Here is a 23,659-nt window from a genome sequence, read left to right on the forward strand (position 1 = left end):
CGGAGGTGTTCACTGCAGCCTTTTCCCCTGATATAAGGTAACTCCTCAACAGGGCAGGAAAAGACCAGAAAGTCACGTACCCATCCAAGCTGCGTGCATTTGCGTTAACGCTGCACATCTCCGTCAGCCTATGAGTATGCGCTCGAAGTTTAATGGAGCACTGCTGTCTTCAGAAAAGAAATGGTTTTCAAGCCTCGATTAGCATATCCTTGACAGCAATGCTTTGGAGAACCACATTTATATGCTGTGCAAGAAAGTTGCCGAACTCCACATAAGCATCCGGCTCCATTACACGATGAAAGCAAGAAATAGAGAAATGAGTGCCGAAAAAAGTGAGGTCTGCTCTTACGAGGCTGATTATGTTTAAAAACCAGTGGTACAGACCCATTCATGCTTGCAAGGAGAACGCCAAAAGAAACAAAATAAGGTTAAGAGCATTTTTTATGTGCCATTTGACTTCTTATTGTTGACTACTTCCCCCTTCGTGCTCACCACGGCCGTTAAAAACCACGACAGGGCGACGCAGTCAGCGCGCCGGGCGCACTGCTGCTCCCGTATCTTGCCCATGTCAAGATGGCCGCCACGCGCGCGGCACGACTAGGACGGCTTCACCGCCGCCCGTTGGTAGGTATAGGCGACCTGAGGCCTCCAGCAGTTTTATTTAAACCTACTTGCCTACACAGAATGAACCCCCCGAGGTTCACCAACGAGTGCCCGACGTGGTGCACAGACGCACCTGCACTTGACATATCACATGGGAGTGCCCCGAGAGGCCTCCGCACATATATAGACAGGACCAACTGGTGGGCCAGTTGGTTATACATGTATATTGGGCATCACAGCGCACAATATACGTGTCGGGTACGTACGTAGTCTCCTACGTGGTGGTGGCCTCATGCAAAGCGAGGTCACTCGGTTTCTGCGTCGGGCACAGAATACTTCCTCCCGAGCTGTTGTTGGTGTTCGCCAAGGCTTCCCTCCGTCAGGAATCCATGAGAGTAGTTAGGGTTTGTAAAATCCCGCGCTCAGAGTGGCAATGGCAAGCCCGCCAGTACAGGGACAGCGCAAATCTGAGATCTCCTGACGACTAAATTCCAGGGCCTCTGCTTCCACATAGACCCTCGGAGAGCATATACATGAACACAACTGCCTCCCTGCGGGAGTTCATATACAGAAACACTATATACTTCCACATTGAGTACCGTGACCTCTGCTTCCTGTGCAGAGATCTTTCCCGTGACAGGACGACGGAATTGCTTGGTGGTGTCTTTACTCTGTCAGTCGACCCCGCGTCGATTTATTGCGTGCTGTGATCCAGACGTATATAGACAGCCCCGTAATACACAAACACCCACTAATGAGGAATGGGCAGTGGAAGGCATATGGCTTGTGGATCAAGCCGGGATAGCGCTTTCTAAATGAGTAGTAGTGCTGAATTTATTGCTAATTGACAAAATCGTGTCAATTATCTTTTTAATTGATAACTTTAGTGCGCATGTACGTTGCAATGGCGGAAATGAGCCCGTTAACATGATGGTTCTTCTGAACCAAGCCCAGAGAGCCGCTCGATCGTGCCAGTGGGGCACTGGAATAGTGTCCCCAACACCCCAACCAACGTGCCTTCTTTCACTTCTTTTCAGTGAAGCTTTTAGTCACTCACTGACCACGCTGCGACGCGCTTTCTCTTATTGCGACTACACAGATCGAGTCGTGACCGGGCAAATCATGTGGACGACCCATAAACAGCTGTCGCCGAATAAACACGGTAAGCTTAATTCTGGCGAGCCTTAATTTTTGCCGGCGAGTCCGCGATCTGCGTCAGGCTCTGTGCGGGCCCGCGTAGCATATAGGATAATTCGGTCTCGGCGCAAACCTGAGATCTCCTGACGACTAAAGTTCATATATATATACATATATTTTACTTTATCTGGGGACTTTACTGACGAAAACCGAGGCCAAGCCCCCCCCCCCCCCCCCCCTCGCTTCCACCACTGTGTGAATAAAATGAAAATAACAAATAAATAACGCCGTTTCGCACAGTTAGGAGCGCCACGAAAATACTTAGAAGCACCGACCACATGTGTCGCTTCTGTCATGCTCGTCCACTAAAGAAAATGACGAGACTATAATACTGTAAAAACACTATAAAAAAAAATGCGAACATTCTATGCACACGAAAAAAAAAATTGCTGCTTTCCGCAGTCGGCAGGATTCGAACCTGCGCGGGAAGATCCCAATGGATTTCAAGTCCATCGCCTTAACCACTCGGCCACGACTGCGACGAGAGTGTGGCTACTTGCGGGGCATTATAACGACACGGACAGAAATAAAGCGGCTTTGTTACGATTATTGTCAAATTTTGCTATGAATGAAAAGCTTCTTCCTGCTTTCAGTTCACCTTGAATCACGTACGTATGCGAGCACACATTGTAGTACAACGCCCTCTCCGTAGCGGGTCCGACAAGGGATATGTTCTGCTTGCAAAGCCAGCGCCTCCTCTTAAATTTGAGGAGGCGATGATGGCAAAGCAAAGCACTACCTTTGGTAGCATATACCGTAACTGTAAAAGTCACCACTGGATAACACGCTCTGTCAGCAACGGCGGCGTCATGACTATCGTTTACCTTCACCTTCCGCCGTGCAGCCTTTACAAAATGCAATCGCTCGGTCTCGCGAGGACGCCGTTGGTGATACACCTGCCAGCACCTGACTGACCCAAGCACTTCGGTATCCTTTGAACACGTCGCCTTCCGCGCTTTCTCTTACAACAACAACAACAACAACAACGACAAAGAGGAATAAGAAGAAAAACGTGTCTCTGACACAATGTTTGGGATATTTGCTGCGCGAAAGTTCATTTGTTTCGCAACGTGAATTGGTGAAATAAATATTCCAAGCCCCCGTCGCACCCATCGCAGCCGAGTTATTTCGATTTCCCTTTAAATATGGTGCACATAAATGTTCACTACAAAGGCGTTGACCAGGAATCGGATTATATTAAAGAGAGAGAGTGAGATTGCCTTTTAAAAATTGACATGATGTCCAAATAGCGGTGCTTTCTGTCTTTGTACAGGTGAAATGAACGAGAATATGTGGCGTTTTTACTCCTGCAGCCCGACTTCTTGGGACGTCGTCAGTACGTGCTCATAAATTTGAAAATTATGTCTTGGCTGATCCATTGGATTATAAACGCAAGCACGCGAGGAAAAAGAAGGAGAAACATGCCAATCGGCATAACGACCTCGTGGGTACGAGCCAGGAAGAAGAAGGCCTTGCACGTGCCATTCCTGGTACAACGTTCTTGAATGACACGTGAGCTGTGGCGCGCGGATCTTTTTTTACGTTTAGGAATTCGAAAAGGAGCCTAGTGTTCAGTGTTCTTTGCTTGCGGCCAGCTTGTTGAAACCGGAGCTGTATACGCGTTGGTCCCAACAACGATGCTTGATCAGGAGGTCAATCCAGACAAGACTGTCACTCCGCTGGATACGTTAGCAGAGCTCTTCAGCTTCAAGAGGCCGCCACTGTGCACGGTGCAGCCGCTAAGCAACATCAAACGAGGCAGACCAGAGGACCCAAAGACCCTTTTGCGCCATGACATTATAAGTGGCTACCAGGAGGACAGGTAGGTACACGAGTGCATGGAAATCAAGAGAGTTCATCACTGTATGCTTGTGGCGCCCAACTGAAGATTCAAAAGGTGACTATGACCTCACAAAAGGCCTGACTTACATTATTGTGCATGCTCTGGGTTTAGTTTTAGCAGTTCTGACGAAACATGCAAACCCCACTTAAATTATTTCTATAATAAGTTGTTAGCAACTTATTATCTTAATTGCAGTGTCATTGAGTGTGATCTGAAGTTTCACGCTGCTCGGATGTTGGACCTCAGTGGCTGAAGGCAATCACCTAATCTTACTTACTGGTACAGACACCTTGCGCTGATGCCTAAATTCCACAGTTGATACAAGCACCAGGACACGCAGCCTAGCAAGCAGAAGCAGAATTGGAGGGACGTGATTCAGATTTTTTTTCTGTAATGTCATTTCACCTTGAGGGTACTTGAAATAAATAAATGCCTAGAAATGCTTAACCCGAGACAAAGATCGCACTCGGAATGTGACATGCAGGAGCATTACTTGGGTTTTGACTGGGCAAACCTCTGCATTTAACACTCGGACGAGTGCGGCATTTTGAGGGTCATGTTTCTTCGACAGCCCTAGCAACTGCCGTCACCTGCACTGGTGGTGTAAATGAGAGCTGCAGTGCCCTCTGGCCACCTAAGGGTGCATCACCTGTGGCATATAGCCTGTTTGGTCATGACTGAAGCTGCATGAGTGTGTCATCTTCCTCTCAGACATGCTGTGATTCGTAAGAGTAGTCCACAAACTCTGCACTAAGGAGGAGGACATGATGACCTTCTTGGCTGCCATGCCTTAATTAGTGCTTGCATGTTCACAGATCTGTGCTCTTTTCTTTCTAGGTTCATCCATGGTTCTTCCAAACACAAGAGCTACCGGTTTCACCACTGGCAAGTAATTGACAGCTTCGTCTATTATTCCCCCCACATGGTCACAATCCCGCCTCCTGGCTGGATATCGGCTGCCCACAGGCATGGCGTCAAAGTTTTGGGTAAGGCATCATGTGAGGCACCGCCTGTTGCTTATGTTAAGCCCTAATTTACATAGGGTGTTATTCATAAGGGATCACTTTTGGCCATACTTACTTATGTGAGATTTCACGCGACTCGGCACTGAGTTGTCGAAGTATACAACAGACTGCATTCCTGGTGCTGTGCGGATAGTGAGCTTGGCACAGCACCATGTATGCTGTCGGTAGTGTACGAGCGCTCATCCGTTGCCAAGTTGCGCGTTCGGAATATGGGGAAAGTGACCCCGTCCTCAAATGTGACACCTCGAGAATACTGCCCCTGCGTTTCGTCGTAAACTCTTCTCACAGAAATGGGCTCTCCACAACTGGCTTTTAATCAATCTTGTTTTGAATTTTCAGGAACCTTCATTATCGAGTCATCTCAGGGCACAGAAGTTCTCGATACCATCAGACGTGACAACCTCCTGTCGAAAGTAGCGTCTCAACTGGCTCTCATCGCAGCCCTCTCCCAGTTTGATGGATGGTTTGTTGACATTGAGAGCAACGTGGTTTGTGTCATATAACTATCTTTTTTAATACTGTGCAAACCAAATGCAGCGTCTGTATTTATTTATTTATTCAAAATACCTTACAGGGCCCAGAAGGGCATTAAGTAAGAGGCACAAAACCAGCATAAATAGTACAGGAAAAAGTATCAAATAACGACAGAAGGTGCAAAACAAGAAGTAAAAGGGAAAAATCATACAGAGCAAGCGATAACAAAAAAAAATACGTGTTTGCTTTGCTCTGTGACGTACAATTCTCAGTGATTCAAACGCAATAATTGGCCTGCATGGTGACCAGCGTCTCTTGTGCCACTTGGTGTTAGCTCGGTGTTCGGTGTTTCCAGTGCCCACTGGTGGCACTGGAAGTGCTAACTGACATGCAGGCTGATTATCGCATTTGAATCACTAAGTGCTGTGTATACATAAAAAATTTTCCTTTCAGTTTTTACTGTTTGCCAATGAACTGGGAATGTAATACAATGCCACCTTCTACCATTCAGGTGTCGCATGTCTGTAGTAAAAAGCTCTCACACGTTCTTTTAGCTGTTTTAGGACAACCAACTGAATTGCTTCACTTTAAAGGGACCCTAAAGAGGACAACTTGATTAGAGTGCTTAGACAACAGTTTAAGACTGATAAAGTATTTTTTGAAAACTACATTTTCTATCAATTCCACAAATAAGGTTGATTATAAGAAGAGAAAATGAAGGTCAACGATTTCAAATCTCGCACCGAAACCTGCGTGGTGGTACCTTAAGGTGATGTCACAAAATTTTAAGTATTTGTTTTTTTTTCGACCGCGTTGGTTCAGTATAACTTCCCAGAACTGTGTCATGTTCAATATTTGGCACCTTAGAACATGATATAGTCCGTTTCCACGCATGAAGAATTAACTAGGCCCTAGCAGACACCTTCAAAATCTATGACATATGGTAACCTGGTGCGGGAACTTCAAGGCGGTGGCGTAGTCCCCAGTCTCTCCTTCTCGCATCTTTTCTTGCTTGCCAAGCGTCTTCTCGCAGTGAGAGTGGTGTTTTTGGTATTGTACAAGTGTAAATAACTAATACAGGTGAAATCATTTTTATCCTCCCTGTCCCTTTAAGGAATAGGTAGTGATGAGTCAAGCTCCGGGTGTGTTCCCTATTGCCTGTTGTTGCCAACATCACCAATGTATGTCTATATGTATGCCACCTTGAATAATATTGCTTGCTTTGGTCTGCACCCTCTCAAGCATTCGGTCCGCTCCGTTCTGCTTATTGGACAAAGTGGCTTCCACTTGGTCCAGTGAGCAGAATGGAGCGGTTAGGCCACCCGATATGGCCATACGATTAGGTCATCTCAGCTAGGTCACTCTGATTAGGCCACTTGGGGTGTTCGACATCACGCCGAAAAAGTTTGTAATGGCTGCGATCATTGGAAGAATTTTCTTTAGTTACCCAGCATGCTGCTAGTGATACTTAGAGGGACACTAAAATATAACTTTAGCTGCATGTAATAATAAATTACCCTTCTACAATGCCCAACAACAGCTACTCTTACTGTGAGAACAGACTTGGTAAGCCGGAAGAGACGCAAGAAAGCAAGATGGGTGGTGACGAAGCCTTGGAAGTTACCGCATCAGCTTGCTGTGGTGTCATCAATTTTGACAGTGTCTGCTTGAGCTTAGATGATTCTTTTATGCTAAAGCTTGACTACATTTTATTCTAAAAAAATTCAGAGTCTGAACTTACTAACAGTTTGTTTGATTCAGGAAAGGTGCACGGCACTGCAAACAAAAAGGTGCAGATGGTTCCGGTTGTGAAATGTCACGTGTTGTTTTAGTTGTTGTAGCCCAAATACAATAAAGTATTTTGAAATCCCCAATGCACCAGTGGCCTACCAGCACTGGAGTTTCTGTAGAAAAGTTTTTAAAAGTAACTAAGACTTTCAGTTTTGTCTTCTAATAGTCAACCTATCAGTGCAAAATAAACAAAAATAGATTTAGAAGTGAACAGTGCTAAAATGGGACAAAACAAGAAATCGCTTTAGAAAATGGGAAGACAGAAGACAGCGGGTATCTTATCTGTTTTGTAAAATGCTTTGCTTGTAAATCATGTACCGTCAAGCTCGCCTAGTCGTGCTGTTACAAAAATGAAGTTTTGAAAGAACACTTTTTTTCATTATGAGCTGACTTAGTGTCTGCTATAGTGTCAGTTCAAACATTTGCCCAGCTATTGTAGCTCGGCACTAACCTGCAATAGCACGAGGCTCAAATAAAATGCACTAAAACAGGAGCACACCACTCTTGCTTCCAGGAAAAATGCCATGCTGGATTCCTGAAGGAGTTGCTTCTTGCCATCACCACGGAGACGCACCAGTCAGTGCCCAATTCGCTGGTCATCTGGTATGACAGCGTTGTGCACGACGGGACGCTGGACTGGCAGAACGAGCTCAATGAGCAAAACTGTGACTTCTTCAACCTTTGCGACGGAATATTTCTCAACTCTCATTGGACCGAGGACATGCTCCAACAGTCGGCGTCCTTTGCTGGGCCCCGCAAGAGTGATGTTTATGTCGGCATTGATGTCTACGCACGACTGACAAGTTACCGTGCTGGCTTTGAAACATACAAGGTGAGGGAAGCTCGTCATGTCATGGCGTTTATTGACAGGGTACGCAAGGAGTGACAGGTCGAACTCGGTGCGGTAGTCAAAACCCTGCGAGCAGTCAGAACCGGCCCCGTGCGTAAAGTGCTGGTGATGCGCCTGACTAACCGGCACTTCTTCGTTGCCTTTCATACACTGGAGATGCGCCGGGCTAGCCGGCGCTTCTTCTTCATTACACGCTGTTCATATTTCCTGGAACTCTGATCGCTCGCTGAAGCATGGCACTATTTTTCAAATTTCCACAGAAATTTCTCGAAAAGGATGATTTCCATTTGACCATATTGCAGGCTGAATGCTTTGAGGAGCAATTATAGAGGTGTTCAAATAATGTGACTTGACAATTGAATTGAATACGAGTATTCTAGAAAAACAGCTTCCGAATGTTGAAACAAATATTGAATATTTACTCATTCTAAACAAAGCGAAGTGCGAAGTTCGTGTGACGCTCACTTGGCTAGCATGTTCACTGTACTTTTTTGAAGTCTTGATTCCTGTGCATCATGATCCCTTGTTGAGCCACTTGTCGTACGCCTCTGGTATGTCGTTACCAGACGTGGGGCACCCTCATCAGGGTGTCCTTGATCTCCCTCATCTGCCCTCACCCTCAAAGTGAGATGAGGGTGAACTATGGATAGGCTTCGAAAAATTGGTGAGGGAGCGCGGCGGTGACGATGTGAGGCTAAAGAGGAAGACACAATTCATATTGCTGAAGTGCAGAGAAGCTGCTTAGAGTGTATGCGTGATGGGTTCGATTTCTGAGGTTTTTAAAAGTGCACTGGCAGGAAGCGTCTCAAGTTCAGAGGCACGTCAAAGCCTACTTGTAACAGACCTCAGTCATAAATGGCTGTTGATGTTAGCCGTAGCTAAACATAGTGACCGGGAGCTGTAGCAGCAACATTGTTTTTTTTCCCCATTGATTACCACAGTTCAGCATACTTCTTTATCTGAAATAGACATTCTAGAATTCACCTTTCCTTGTTCTGATTAAAGAGGAACAAGAACTTGAGGTTTGAGGCTTTTCAGGCATTGACAGCCTTTGTTGACCTAGTGAAGGCAGCATCAGAAAGGAGAAAAAAAAAAAACGTGCTGTTAATATAGCTAAGCTAATATAGCTTAGCTATATAGCTAATATAGCTAAGCTAATATAGCTAATATAGCTGCCACATCGCAACGGCGGTTGAGGACCTTTATTTGCAGTAAACATGCAACTTAAGTGTTTCAGCTTAACCTTTGTAATGTTGCACTGTTGTGACGTTATAGGAGTTACCAAAACGCTGTGGCATAAATGCAAGATGTGAGCTCATGCTCAGCGTGATAAGCATTAGTTAATGAGCCACCACGGCTGGCATGCACGCAGTAAAATTCAGCATTACTAACATGCTCGCATTCAAAGTGGCATTCCATATTCCTGCGAATTTAACGTCACCATCGGACGATTTGCCGACACAAAAACCACAACAGTACCTTCTTCCATTAAGTGCTCAGCAACTCTTGTTTTGTTTTTATTTTTATTTATTTATTTGTTTTTGCTTTTAGCACTTTTTCGGCATTTTGTGCTGTGACGGTACAGTGCTACATGCATGTGATGAGTGGTGGGCTCTAAGCAAATTCTTATTTTTTAACAAGGACGACACGTTTGTGTGCTCTTGCACTTCTAACTATAAATATGTGGTACGTATTGATCTGTTGGTGTCTCGACCATATTTTTTTACTTTCACGATTGGCAAATGAACAGCAGGTTTCATGTGAACCGTACCGGGAATGCTAGCTCAAAATTCGGTCATTGATGAAGGCAATGAAGGCAGAAACTGCGCAATCTACTTGGCACGGAGCACACCTAAACAGGCTCCGCTGGTCACACTTATCCCAGATTTCTTTCTGACGGGATGGTAGCCTTTTCGACATGAGGGTAAGTGAGTAAATTTTTCATAGCTGATGTTGAGGGCAGACAAATGTTTCAGCGTGAGGGTGAGGTGAGGAAGTGGCTGGCGCCGTGATCGCGAGAGAGGAAAACCCACTGAATGAGGGCGTTTACCTAACTTCGGTCATGACCCACCGGTGAATCACAAGGGTGACCAGAATTTTTCATCTCCATTGATTCCTAGTGGAGATGTTGCACGAGTGCTGCAGGAAAGCCCTGCACAGCCGCACAGCGTGACCCACTGCCGCAGTGCCGTGACACACATCGCAGTGAACGTGTTCAAAAAAAAAGAAATAGAGGCGTAATTTTGACACATGCATGCCATGCTGTTTGAAACTGAATGTCCAGCCAGCTGAGTGTAATGTTCTTTAAAAGAGAGATGGGTGACCATACTGCACCCCACATGGTTTTTAATCGGAGGCAGACATGATAAGATCAGCCAAATAATAAATTACTTTGCTTAAATCAAGGCAACAGGTTTGTATATAGGTAGGCTGGTTAACAATGAAGCATTCCTTTTGAGTGACTGGAAATTATTGAAAAGTTATCTGCCCCATGTGTTTGCTCAGGAACTGATGCCTCTGCGCAAGAACTTCAATTACCCTGCAGCTGAATCATTCGGAGTAGTCCCTCACTTGCTTTGGTCTTTGTCCCTCGATCGAGACTCCAATAAGTGCAGTTATCCCTTATATTCGGACTGTAATGAACATTAGCCATTTCAAGTGGTGAATTCTCGAATCAAGCATGAATGAAATACTAAAGACTATGGGATTTGTGTTCAAAATTTTGAATATTCGTACACTTCCAGAGAATCAACATGAACAAGTTTCTTAATCTTTTGGAGTCATACCATGTTCAGAGCTAAATCCTGTGGACTGCAATGTAAACATCACATTTTATGAGGTTCACGAAAAACAAAAGTCTTTTTCATGACCTTCGTCATAACGTTCACATTGTCTGTCAAACCTTTGTTTCGTTTCAGGTAGTCGAGACAGCACGTAAGCTCGGCTTGTCGGCAGCCATCTTCGGTGCTGGTTGGGTGTACGAGGCTCAAGACAAGCGGAGGTTTATAGCAAACCAGTGCCGGTGAGTTCTGGAGATGTCACTGGGAAGCTGGTCTCACCGTATGTAATAATGTCACGCGTATTATTGGAGCATGCCTTCTTGTAAACATGCAAGCAGTTGACATTTCGTTTTACGTACCACATCTTAGCAGTAATTACAATACATATTTATATTAGTCTTAATAATTTTTGTATTTCATGTATACGTTGTTGTGGAAAAATAATAAGGCAAAGCAGCTGCTTTGCCTTACCATCCTTCCTTACTGTATCCCTGCTGTTTGCAATTGAGGGTGTAAACTTCTTGCAAACAGGATGGAAGGATGTAAAATGCTTGGCTCAATGGTGCTGTGGGAGGGACATCGGCCATATTGTGAGGGGCGACCTAACAGAGTGAAAATGCTTACTACCAGTATTTTCCATATCCACTATCCTTTATTAGTTTCTTGTGTTTCCACTGCAAACTTGCACTGGTTATATTTTAGTCTATAGGTAGTCAACAAAATGAGAACAAGGTCTGTAAGTAGGTTAGATTAGCTGCATACAAGACCTGAGGTCGTTTGCAGTTGTGCATATACATTATGATAGTGCTTGCTGATGGACTCATAGAAATAAGTTGAACCCACTTAAAACAATAGTGGATAACAATGAGCAGGTGACGCACCCTGGACTTTTGTGTGCGTTCTATGGTAAAACAAACTGTTTAGTACAATGTTCCCATGCTGCATTATTGGCTATAACAATTAACTCTGGCTACTGGGTGTGTGCGCCGGAAGGAGTTTAATCGCCAATAATGTGAAATTGAACATTGTAGTAAGTGGTTTATTTTACCGCAGCAGGTGCTCAACGTTACATCTGAGCATTATTAAAACCAGTATAGTGCTATAAGTGGGTTCGACTGTGGTACTTTGTGCCTAATTAAGATGTTTGAATATTTGTCCCCTCTGGTTTTTTTCGTGCAATCCAGTCATAACAATTATTGGCTGTAACAATGGGATTTTCTTGGCACTTGAACATTGTTACAACTCGGTTGGACCATATTATATTCTCCACCAATGTATTAGAACTAATGCAAATAGAACTTTCTAGCCTTCCAAGTACTAATTAGCAGGCTTATAAGGTTATGCATGTTTGTGTTGCAATTTGTTTTTTGAGTTGGAACTAAGTGCTTTGATGGGGCTTGATATGCTAATTGGTCCCAGTTGATCCCAGTTTGAAGTCACTGGACGAGCAATGCCATGAAACAGCAAACTGGTTAATAATAATAATAATGGCACAATTATGAAAATCCTCGAAAAGAGATCTTTCTAGTCTCGTGGGAATCAACAAAGAGCAGCATTTAGCTTATCGCTAAAGGCCAACAGCAAGTAAATTTCGATTTGGCTAAATCGGCTATAAATGATGTAGTGTGTATACTAATGAAGCAATCTTGGCGAAGCTCCAGGGCAGGTATAATTGTCAAATGTTTTATTAGCAGCCTTTAATTAACATTTAAGCAAGCGACACGTGCATGTGGTGGTTAGTGAATGTGTCACCTCTGAGATTTTTCAGCATACCGTGGGAAGCCATGGCCAATGGCCAACCTCTGAGATCATGCCAAGGAGCCGTATGCTCTGAGTAATGCGTCACTCCTGGCGAGCGCTAATGGCAACAATATTTTCTAGTTTTGGCATCAAAAATGTCTGCTTTTGCAATCCTTTCGCGACGCATCCACTTGTGTTTAAAAGGTAAAATTTTGCACAGAGGCTGCTTAATGCCTACCCCTATGTGAAGCAGGCCTTCTTACGAGGCCCCAAAGTTTAATTGAAGTTGGCCTTTGTGTTCAAAATCTGCCGTAAAGTTTTCCTCTTTTATTAGGAACCACTAGCGAGCCAAATTTGGCAACCCAAATTTTGCTTGCATGAACAGCACCTGAGAGAGACTGCGCATAGTGAAATAGCGGGTATGTCATTAAAGGTTAAAGAATATCAGCCCGTGCAGCTTCAAACTAATCCTAAAATTAAAGCAGTGGCCTCATATTTTATATCTAGCCAAAAGTGATCGGAAATAGCATTAGCATTTCTGAAGGCTGCACTAGATTCACTAACAGATGCAGTGGAGTGTTTAAGTAATGTCGCTCAGCTTCCTGTTCATCTAGTTCAATTGTAAGGAAGAGGTGGTGCCAAAGGAGCCTTACATCGTATAGTGGAAATTATTATGTAATGGCACCACAAATGTTCATTGTAGAGGGAGTTCCAACGGACAGTGCATCAGGCTTGGAATGCAATAAAGGGAGAATGGTTGCAAATGTGTGTCATTTGATGCAATTGCGAAAAACCGCAGCTGTCATTGGGCATGTTCCAGTGCTGGGCATAATTAAAAAAAAAAAGAAAAAAGAACTGCATGCATGTGTAACCTTGGATAACAAAATTTAATCCAGCCAGGGCAGCCCTTTGTCTGCATTACTCCATTTAGAGCTTAGCAGACAATGCTGCGGAAGCTACGCAACTAATGCGGTCACAGAAGTCTCACTCCGCATGTTTTACAGTGTGGCTGCTTTTGGCACGCGACGCTTTCTGCAGAATAACCACTTTATACATTACAACTACATCTAGGGGATGCAAGGCTGTGTAAAGTCTCATATTACTTGGGCACCATGGTGCTACCAGTATGTGATGTACTTATGTTTTGGCCGCAAGTGCCGCACTGTGGCCAATGGTTGCAAAAACAAGCCGCTGGGCTCACTCAATGCTAAATTGATTAATATCTGCGGTGCCTTCCGTGAAATAATTATGCCATATTTTGTGGCATAAGAGCATGAGACTTAAAGGGACCCCAAAGAAAAGTGTTAAGCCTAGTTAGATTGATAAAACATTTGTGCAGATGTCTTATCGTCATTTCCTGCATGCCAATATATGACTTTCTTGCATAGGAAATTGCCCTTGGATGGCCCCGCTGTTGCTCCTAGATTTTTATTGCCCGTACCAGAACAGATGAGTTGATGTAATCCCCATATGTGACCTCCCTCCCTCGCTCTCTTTCAATAAGCCAGTGGTGATGTCACATGAGAGATGGAACAGTTTTAAATAGGTGGCAGCACTTCTCATTTATCAGTTTTGTCAGTTTCTCGCTTGCAAAAGCTCTGTTCTTGCCACGAATGACCGACTCGCTATTACGGAAGCCTAATCTTTCAATTTAGTTCAACCTTAAATTTTCCTTTAGTGTTCTTTCAATCTCGCATCCAATTACACGACCCGTACCTGTATCTTTCTTTTGCTTGTGACTCGCTATTTTTCAGTCGTGAATGCAAGCAGTGAGACATGTGTTTCTAGCCTTTCCTTTGTGTGATGCTTGCTATGTGTGATGCTTGCTATGTGTGATGCTTGCTGTGTGTGAAACGGAGCACAGTGGAATGCATGGCATTTCACCATTTCTGCAGGCTGTGGAGCTTCCCCGACCACTGCTGCACCGAATGGCGCCTGAGAGAGCCGCCCATCTCGACCACTTTCTGCCAGGGCTTTGGTGACAGCCTCTACAAGGAGGGGCAGGTCAGAAGCTTCCATTATTTTTAGTGTTGTTTTGCCCTAATAACTGTTGCGGCTACTTTCAGTTCGCGATGGTTCTATCGACACAGAACACAGTAAAAAAAAAAAGCTATCATCATTACGGCGGAAATAATATTAAATAGGCGTACAAAGTGTTAAAAAAGAAAGGAAGGCATTGCATATTTCCGAGGAACACGCCTGTTCACAAAGGGCACTGTTGCGCCAGCTTGCACTGGTTCTGGTGGCACTTAATTATATATTCACTTGAGTGATGCTGTTGGTTGTCATTTGAGGCATTGCCACCGTGCACTGTATCACACTGCTGCCACCACTGGCCACCTGATCGAGCATTACTGTGAATACTGGTGACAGCCTCTGCCTGCAGCCACATAGCATTAACCCACATAATATTGCCTATTACTGTAACAAGCCTGCTTGAACGCATGTGGTTGTGGTGTTATTTGCATACCACCACGTTCTGTAACACTGCCATTTTTAACATAGCATGCCTCAGTGGGCATTGCTGTAAAAACTGCTGACATACCGACAGCCTCTGAATGCAGCCACGAATTGTTAACCCAAAATGTTAGCTATTGCTGTAAAAAAAGCATGTGGAACACATGCAGCTGGGGGTGTCAGCATTGCGTACACATCACCACATGCGACGTGCATGTTTGAAATGGGGTGCCAAAGTGAGGCAGCAATGCTTAGCGAGCGCTCGTGCAAAAGAATTAGGTGAGGGACTGAGAGGTGACTGCGGCCACACAACGTCAAGCTGTTAGTAACACTGGCGGTTCCTGTAGGAAACCTGTATGACCAACTTCGCAGGTAGTGTCAAAGAAACCGTGGTTCGACCTGTCCAAACAGCAGCTGCAGCCGCGTGACCAGAACACTTGGCTGTACAAGGGATGTGGTTCGGTCAATATCTATACAGAGGACGCATACGGTGGGGGCGGCTGCCTTCGGTTTCGCTTCTTGCCTGACCCGGGACAGCCTGAGGCCGTGCCTTACTTTAGGTGAGTCAATGGCTCTGAAAAGTAGTGGTTCTCAACCACGAATGCAGAAAGTCTGTGTGCACTGGTAAAAAGAACAGTACTCAAGACTAGTGTAGAAAACCAGTGGAGGAATTTTTTTTACGGGTAGAGGACAGGTGCTGCAACTGATCATAAGCATGATCTACATTTTGCTCATGCACGCCAACAGAATTGTGGAATGTCATTCTTCTAGTTCATTCACGTGTGATGCTGTCATCAGAAGTTCCAGAGCGTTAAGCTGTGCCAGAATAGGCTTGACTTCTATCAACAGACACTTGTAACGAAATCACTTTGCTCAAAATATTCCTTTGTTAGAAGTATTTTGTGGTACCACGCGCAGTGCATGCATTTTGGGACCGGGTAATTGAAGTACAGTAGCACTGGGCTCCACTTTGCATTAAGTGCAGATCGGGAAGTTCATACGGGACCACTGAGTACAACATACACAATGGCCCTTAGCGTTTCCTCAGAAAAACCTTTCAAGACAAAGAACACTGTGAAGGTCACCCTGCCACATGGCGGCATCTCCTCAAAACTACAGTGGAATTTCGAAAAACAGAAATCACCTAAACAAAACTGCTGCTTAAACGGAACACCATCCTCATGGTTGGTTAGTTTTGTATTCTTGCAAGGCTCTCCGCAATGTTTCTCAGCACATGGAACTCTTGTTAAACGGAACCGATTTCCCTAGTCCCTTGAGGTTTCATTTAAAGAGAGTCTACTGTAACTGTATCATGTGATGACAGATGACACATGAAACATCTGTTCACGGTCATCAGAAGAATTTTGTCACTGTCATGTTGCCATAGCTTGTGGCCTTGTTTCATTATATGTTTAACAAGCTTCTGAACTGCTGAAGTGTACATCTTGTGTTACTCTCACTCTCTTATACTTCCTACACTTTTAACGAACTAAAACTATTTCAGAAATACCTTGCGCGAAAAGTGCTTCAGTGCGTTCAGAAGAAGTGGCGTTGTTGGCAATCAAAGATAGCTGTATGATCCATTTCACGGTGCTCCCGCTCCTCCAATGCCTTGCATGGCTACGGTTACGGCGGAGTGGGGCATGCCCACAATGCTCTGCCTACTGAACGTCACCGCGGTGTGCAGTTCAAATTTGATGTTGAATGTTCATGTAGATTCATGTAGATATTCATGTAGATGTTCATGTATTTGCGATTTCGGCACCTACAATGCGCCAAGTGTGGTTGTCCTCAGCAAGCCTCAGTGTGCTCAGCGAGCAGACTCATCGTGGCATGCCGCAGCAGCCACGGTATTTACCCTACGTAGCAGATCGCAGCTACATGCAACTGTAGTGCGTATGCGTGGCATTTGCTTTGTGCATCACAGAGCTTGAATGCACATTTGCACTTATATGCTACAGTCTGGCTGTGCTATGTGTTGTGGGCCAGCTTTGTCCTGCACCAGCCTGACCGACAGATAATAGCCACATCCAACTTGCACATTTTGAAGCGCTGTCATTAGCTCAGTATGAAGCGATATCTGCCAAGGTGTCTAGCCATCAGCGGCCAGGAGAGGGTGTGCGCTGGCAAGCGTGCATGTTGGCAATAATAGGATGTTCATAATTCCGGAAATATATAATTCATACTGAAATTAGAGATGCAGATTTTTCACTTACTTCAGCCTGTTTATTAAACAGTGTCAATAAGTATACACAGTAACAGAGGAAGAAGCACAGTGATCCAAACACTCTTCTTCATTGACGTCGGCTATTGGCCAATAGCAGCCACGTATGGGAATCTGCTATATTACGAAATAGGGCAGCCCAAAAAGAGGGAGGAGAAGGCTTCTGTTGAAAAGAGAGCGTTTGAGAAAAAGGTGACCTCATACTAAAATACTTTCTAAAAACCACACTACCACACTAAGATACTTTCTTTATATCCAATATTTGTTATAAGCATATACGCATTACATGCTGATATTGGTGTACAACATTTTAGATTTGCCTCACTATAAACAATAATTAATTATGTCAGTATTCATTATATTCAGTTTTGACTGGTGTTGGTGAGAAACAGTTTAGATTTGCCTTATTCTATTCATATTCATCACAGTAGAATCTCATTAAATGGAACCTCAAGGGACTGGATAAATATGTTCCAAATAAGAGGGAGCTTCGGTTTACTAAGAGAGATGCACAGAGGTGTAGCACTATATATCATACGCCCTGTTAACACTGTTAGACATGTTAAGAGCAAAGAAGGGAATATAAGAAGGGGCGTCACGCACGCACAAGCAACATGAACACATCTCACTCGATGACAGAGCAAAATTGCTGTCAAAATGCTGGAGTGAGTAAGTGGGGAAGCAGCAGCGAGCGAATTGACCTTCGTGCTGCCGCCCGCATCAACGCGAACCAAGCGAAAACACAGCGTGCGGCAGACTCTGTACACGTTGCAGATGGCTTTCAAGATGCAGCGGCCCGGCTGGGAGCGCGCAGTCACACGGGCCGCCCGAAGGACCACGCGTCCCCCCTCCCTGCCCTCCCCTCAGAGCCTTGCATGTGACAGAATTGTGAGATTTCGTGTGTGAGATTGAGCCGCACATACAGCGTACGGCGTGTGGTGATGATTTATCATGCTTGAACTTTGTACGGAACATCACGGCAATGGCAGAAATGCGCTTGGGCCATATAATTGCTATCGCAAAAGTAAAAAAGGGCCACCTACATGACCACAGAAAGGCACCTGTGTCTCATGCTTTGGACATGGCACCTGTGTTTGTTTCACCTTCCTGTGATTCTGCAAGTGGTGTTGCTTCTATTGCGAAGCAATACTACTTTAGGTCGCACTTCAGCCCGTTCCATGGCGAGGCGGTGGTAGGCACCATTGACCTTTAGCGTGACCTCGCTGCGTGACGTCACACCACGTGACCTAGAGTGACGTCACACCAGCTGTGTGACGGGGCCCCATCTCATGTCATCGCGAGGCGAGGCGGTAGCCACCAACGGCGGCCTAACTCCCGCTCCTCTCACCAGGGGCGCTATGGTCAGTGTGACGTCACACCAGCTGTGTAAAAACGGGGCCCCATCTCACGCCGTTGCGAGGCGAGACGGTAGCCACCAACGGCGGCCTAACTCCCGCTCCTCTCACCAGGGGCGCTACGGTCAGAGTGGGCATATCTTACGACGCGGAGAAAATGGAATGTTACCGCACCATCGGCCAATCGATACTGGAAGATCTTGTAATGGGCACACTGCTGAGGGAAATGTTTGTCGGCATACACGGATTCGACGGATGACTTCCTCTTAGATGATTCACTGTAAGCCGTAACACTAGCATAACCCAAGACTACCACCAGCCATACTACCAGCTGATCTGAGAATAACACACTATTGCTTCGCAATCACCAGGCTTAACCAAGCTAAGCCACGGCCGTTTTTTTTCTCTTTATATATATATATATATGTATTGTTGCTGAAACACTAGCCCAACTTCGCAACCAATGCTCATTTCATGAAAGTCTTAAACGTTGTACAGATCAGGCTCGCAGGAGGAACAGGCCACACACACACGTGTTCCTTGTGTCTCCTGTACTAGTTTCACGACATGGAGCCCTTCTGTTATGTTGTACGCTTAAGCCCAAATCACAACCTTGACCAATTCTGTTGGCAGATTGTTTGGATGTGACTTCCCGCTGGGCCCTCTGACAGTGAGCTACACTTTCAAGCAGCAGAAGCCCTGCAGCTCAATGGAGAATGACATTGTGCTGGTCTTGAAAGCAACGACCAAGGGTGAGAGAGAGGAGCTCCTGCTGGGCGTCGTGGTTACGGTACCTAAAGAGGAATGTTATGCTGTGGTTCATGACATCTCCGTGTCCAGATCCAACAACAGCCCAGATGTTTCTGGAAACAGTTGGATAACCAGGTGTGTAGGAAATCCAAAGTTTAAGTAACGGCAATTTAGGAGTGCTCAAATTTGAAAGTGAACACCAAGAATATTGTTACATACATTGCAGAGGCCTGACTCGGTTTTATTGAGGCAGCTCAAGCACAAGGAAGTATGGCAATCACAAAAAACCACAGCCTTTCTCTTACTTGTTCAGCACCCTCTATAATGTTCTTCAGCTTCTATGCGCTCTCGAATTGCTCCTCTTGCAGACAAAGCACTCGGGGGCAAGTCGCTCAGGTTGTCATGGGGTAAAAGGTTTCAGGCGGGCAACACGCATGACCTTGTCCTTGGGTGAGCATCAGCCACTTTAGTAGGGTGCACTATCCTGTAGTTCACCTCATTCAAGTGATCAGAAACAACCAACAATAATGTGCAAGCAGTTTTTGGCCCAAGCCATGTTTGCGTATTAGAGTCCACCACCACGAGGTCACCAGGAGCATAAGTCTGTGTTGAATATCACATTGTGCTTTGGACTCATCTTGTAAGGCCAGTTTGTGCAAATTAGCAAGTCGGTGGGATTCCTCTGCTTGGCCTGACATCCTCTGCCTATGCATTACAGGAGTCATTGTGGATGAGAAAAAGAAAAGTATTGCCCAGCATAATGACGAAATTAGCCAGCATAAGCACGAGAGAAGGGGTTGTTTAATGTGTTGCAATATTGAAAGCACAGGTCACGAATGGTGATGCTTCATCCCCGTTTTTGTGGTCTGAAGTGACGTACGTTGACAGCATTTAGATCAGTGTTCAGTTCATGCTCTTGGTCAAGCCATTAGGTTGCAGGTGTCAAGATGTTGAATGTCGAAAGTTTGAGGTGCACAAAGTAGTTTTTTCACATTGTCAGCTGTCAGCTTTCACATTGTCAGTGTCAGATCCATGGTCAACATACGGCAGGTGGACAGTGGAGTATGATTGAATGTAAAATGAAGTGACAAACTTGGGCTGTGGTTGCTGATGTTAGGGCCGCCATTTTGCAGTAGTGAATCAAGTAGTTGACACACCACCAAGAATTCAGTGGTTGCTTTTCAAAGAGGACTTGGCAATTCTTGAATTATTCCCTCTGCCAGCATCTCTGTCACTTGCTTGTCAATGACCTTGCACTTTGACGACGACACTCTGCAAGGTTTCTGCTATATGGGATGTGCTGGTGCTGTGTGATTTCGATGTCAGATTCGAGACCAAGTCGGTAACCAGAACGCATGCAGCAGATAATGAAAGAATGACTGCATCCGTAGAACACCTACACTGTAAGAAAGCCAATAGCTCGAACACTCCTGATTCATTGAGAGAGAGAAAAAAAGAAGGTAATGGGTGCATTAGGCTGACATCTGTGCAATAAAATGTTGTCTGCAAGCCCTCATGCCACATTTCAGTACTTTTTGGTAGCCAGATATACTAACTGGATGTTCCTTTTAAATGTGAACCATGCATTAAATGTGGACCACGCACTAAATGTGGACCATGTTTGAAAAGTGAACCGTTGCGATACCTGTTCAGCTGTATCTGCTAGATGTTGTGTCCAGGAAGTAGCCTGTACCGAATACACATTTTGAAAACAAGGTCGTCTTAGCTCACTTCACATGGGTTTGGCATATCTGGGATCTAGGTATCTTGTAACCACTTGTAAACTTGTAGATGTCATATAAACATGATAATGTTATTGAATGATACCTCTACACACCAAGGAGACATAGCAATAATCAGCAGTAAAGGATATAATCAAGGTATAGTCAAAGGTGAGAATAATTAGCTGTAAATGAGGCGGGATGTGGTCGCCTGTGTTGCTGTCATCCCCATTGCGCAAATCATTTTGTGGCTGCATAATCAAACATTTAACCATCGGTACATTTCAGCCTCCATGTATGTCGACACTTAACTGGCCCTTCTTTGACACGTCTCTGGCCATTTCTGCTTGCCATTGTTTCTTGGGAGTGCACGGTTTGACTTGGACAACTGTTCACCCGATTCTGCTTGCTGTCATTTCCAAGAAATATTTATTTTGGCACCTGGATTGGTATAATATAGTTCATTCCTGCCGCTCGATTCTATCCGACTCAACCAATTTCAATAATGCTATATATGTGCTATGACGACTAGCCTCTGTTTCTTCTTACAAACAACTTCATGCAAAGTGCTTTGTGGATATAGGCTCAGGACTTCTTATACATGGCTGGCTGCTGCATCATCCGCCGTTTACAACTGGCTGGTCCCATTAATAATGCGGGCGGAGCATCGCTCTGACCACTGATGAAGCACAGCCCTGTTCAGTTTTTTCTGCTTGCTGTTGTTCCTGGAATCACCATGTACGGAATGCATATTTTTATTGGGATATTGCCCTTCAGACTGGCATGGACATCCTGATGTAGGTATTCAAGGAGAGGGTGGAACCTTTTGTCACCGTTGGGGGTGTTGACGTTTCTAGGAGCGTCTCGCCTTTGCTGGCAACGGTGAGGTTTGCTCCTGCCTCTTTTCTCTATACCCTACCCATCTTCCTGCACCCCAGCATAAGCCACAGAGCCACCCCTTTCTCAATAAAATTTATTTATTAATTCGTTCATTCACTTTACACCTGTTAGGCCATTTTATTTTGCTGTTGTTTCTTACAAGTACCGTGTACCGAATGCACACATCTGTTCACCCATTTCTGCTTGCTGTTTTCCAGGAAATACAGCATTGACGACCTGAGAACCACCGACTGCGCCATTCTGGAAGAGATAGGCTTCTCATTTGTCTCGCCACAAGCAAACATTTGCCTCTTGGGTGAGCTTGTGGTGGACCGGCCAGAAAAGATGAAGAGCAATCAGGCAGCAGCTACAAGCAATGATGGAAATGACGTTTCTGACGACTCCGGTCCCGAGGCGGCAATGTGTAGCGATGGAGACGGTTCTGAAGAGCCAGAGAATCAGCCACCGCAAGCCGAAGACAGCACATCATGATAGACGCCACGTTGGCATTGTATTCGACTTTAAAATTTTGCACTCTCGTTTTGAATAAGCAACAGAAGGCGTCTGCTTTTGTAATATACCGTATATATGTACGGAACATTATAAACACATTATTACTTGACGTATGAAACAGAGTTCAAACACAACGGAAGTTCACTGGAAGATGGGAGACTCAAGTAATTAATCAACAGTGGTCGAACAAGAAGATGTGTGCAGATACAACGTACATCTTGTAATAGTATGTGAACCTACGCTTTCACGAAGCAGTTGATCAAATGCTATGAGTTTTGCCATTTCATTCCTGCGTCCTTGGTGTGTAAGAAATTGGCGCCACGCGCCTGTGCTCACAGGCACCTGAGCTGTGCATTGCGACACACGCAGCTGTCCTGTGAGAGAGCTAGTTGGCATCAGCATGATAGAAGCATACATGCAATTGTGACCTAATGGTTAGAGCATCGGCCTGCTGTGCTGGAGTGCTGAGGTTCGATTCCATCATCACACGCATAATTAAATATTTTATTGTTTATGTCGAAGCTATTTGGCAAGACATCAGCAGCACCCAGCAACCACGGTTGGGCAAATCCGGTTTGCAAAGAAAGTTTCACTTTAAAAGTTTCTAGAAGCAACGTTTCAACAATTGGAATCGTCAGAACGTTGACCCTTGCTAGACCACTGCTGATCACTTTATGAAAAGAATCTGTCATAAGCAGTTTGATGCTGGAATGAAGATTAACCTGTTTAGTAATATTTCTGAATTTTTTTTTCTTTTAAATAAACGTTTTGATATATATATATATATATTTTATTAGGCAATACCAAATTATCTACATTGACAGCAGAGAGCAGTCATTCCTTGAGTGATGCATTTCTTCTTGAATTGCACCAATAGTGCAAAGAACAATTTAATTTTAGAATTTTAAGTGCCAAAACCACGACGTGATCATGAAGCATGCCTTATGGAAGACTCTGGAGGGGGGAGTGGAAGACTCAGGAGTGCAGCATCTTTATTCAGCAAAGTGCACGCTCAAACTTGAAGGCGACCTTTGCAGAAAGGCCTGAACTTGCAACCAGCATCAGAGAGCTGGCTGTCAAGCCTGTGAAAATATTCACACACTCAAAACATACGGGCCACAGTCAAGAGTAGATGCCAGTATGTAGCCTCTTAGAGTTGCAACTTGTTTGACGATAAAAAATGACCTGAGAGAGGGGGAATCTTCTAGCTACCGCACAGATAAATGGCGGGTAAATTGTTTTTCTAAATGCCTTTTTTGGCACATATTCACAGTGAGGGACTGGCCATAAATTGGGTGGTTAAGAGAAACGGACAAAGATGAGGCTAACATTTCAGAAGTGCTAACTAACGTTTTGGAAGTGCTCACATCTTTGATTATCATATTACCACCTGGTTTGTATGGCCTATCCCTCTAGTAGGTTTGTGCCATTAAACGAGGAATCGTCATCACCACCAC

General features: G+C 44.8%; 1 protein-coding gene and 1 non-coding gene across 4 annotated transcripts; one reads left to right on the forward strand and one right to left on the reverse strand.

Annotated features, from left to right (window-relative positions):
* The first annotated feature begins 1,783 nt into the window (after nucleotides 1-1,783).
* Nucleotides 1,784-22,488, forward strand: LOC126529092 (cytosolic endo-beta-N-acetylglucosaminidase-like). 3 transcript variants are annotated; one of them, XM_055069613.2, is made up of 9 exons: nucleotides 1,789-3,622; nucleotides 4,481-4,629; nucleotides 5,008-5,156; nucleotides 7,448-7,765; nucleotides 10,702-10,805; nucleotides 14,199-14,307; nucleotides 15,133-15,320; nucleotides 18,973-19,224; nucleotides 21,908-22,488. In XM_055069613.2, exons 1-9 carry the CDS (start codon nucleotides 3,438-3,440, stop codon nucleotides 22,179-22,181), a joined length of 1,728 nt encoding a protein of 575 aa, XP_054925588.1. In that variant the 5' UTR covers nucleotides 1,789-3,437; the 3' UTR covers nucleotides 22,182-22,488. The 3 variants fall into 3 exon arrangements, with proteins under 3 accessions (XP_054925589.1, XP_054925588.1, XP_054925590.1); XM_055069615.1 differs by having other exon boundaries at nucleotides 3,617-3,697; XM_055069614.1 differs by lacking the exon at nucleotides 18,973-19,224 and having other exon boundaries at nucleotides 1,784-3,622.
* Nucleotides 2,198-2,279, reverse strand: TRNAS-UGA (transfer RNA serine (anticodon UGA)). The gene has a single exon. It is a non-coding gene; the product is annotated as a tRNA-Ser (tRNA).
* Nucleotides 22,489-23,659: the final 1,171 nt, after the last annotated feature.

This window comes from Dermacentor andersoni, chromosome 8 (genome assembly GCF_023375885.2).
Source record: "Dermacentor andersoni chromosome 8, qqDerAnde1_hic_scaffold, whole genome shotgun sequence".
Classification (NCBI taxonomy): Eukaryota; Metazoa; Arthropoda; class Arachnida; order Ixodida; family Ixodidae; genus Dermacentor; species Dermacentor andersoni.

Bases quoted from the DNA above. Each gene is read 5' to 3' on its own strand.
- LOC126529092 (XM_055069613.2), top strand. From the start codon at position 3,438: ATGCTTGATCAGGAGGTCAATCCAGACAAGACTGTCACTCCGCTGGAT. The intron at 3,623-4,480 runs GTAGGTACACGA...TTTTCTTTCTAG, and splicing joins AGTGGCTACCAGGAGGACAG to GTTCATCCATGGTTCTTCCA. The intron at 10,806-14,198 runs GTGAGTTCTGGA...CCATTTCTGCAG, and splicing joins TTTATAGCAAACCAGTGCCG to GCTGTGGAGCTTCCCCGACC.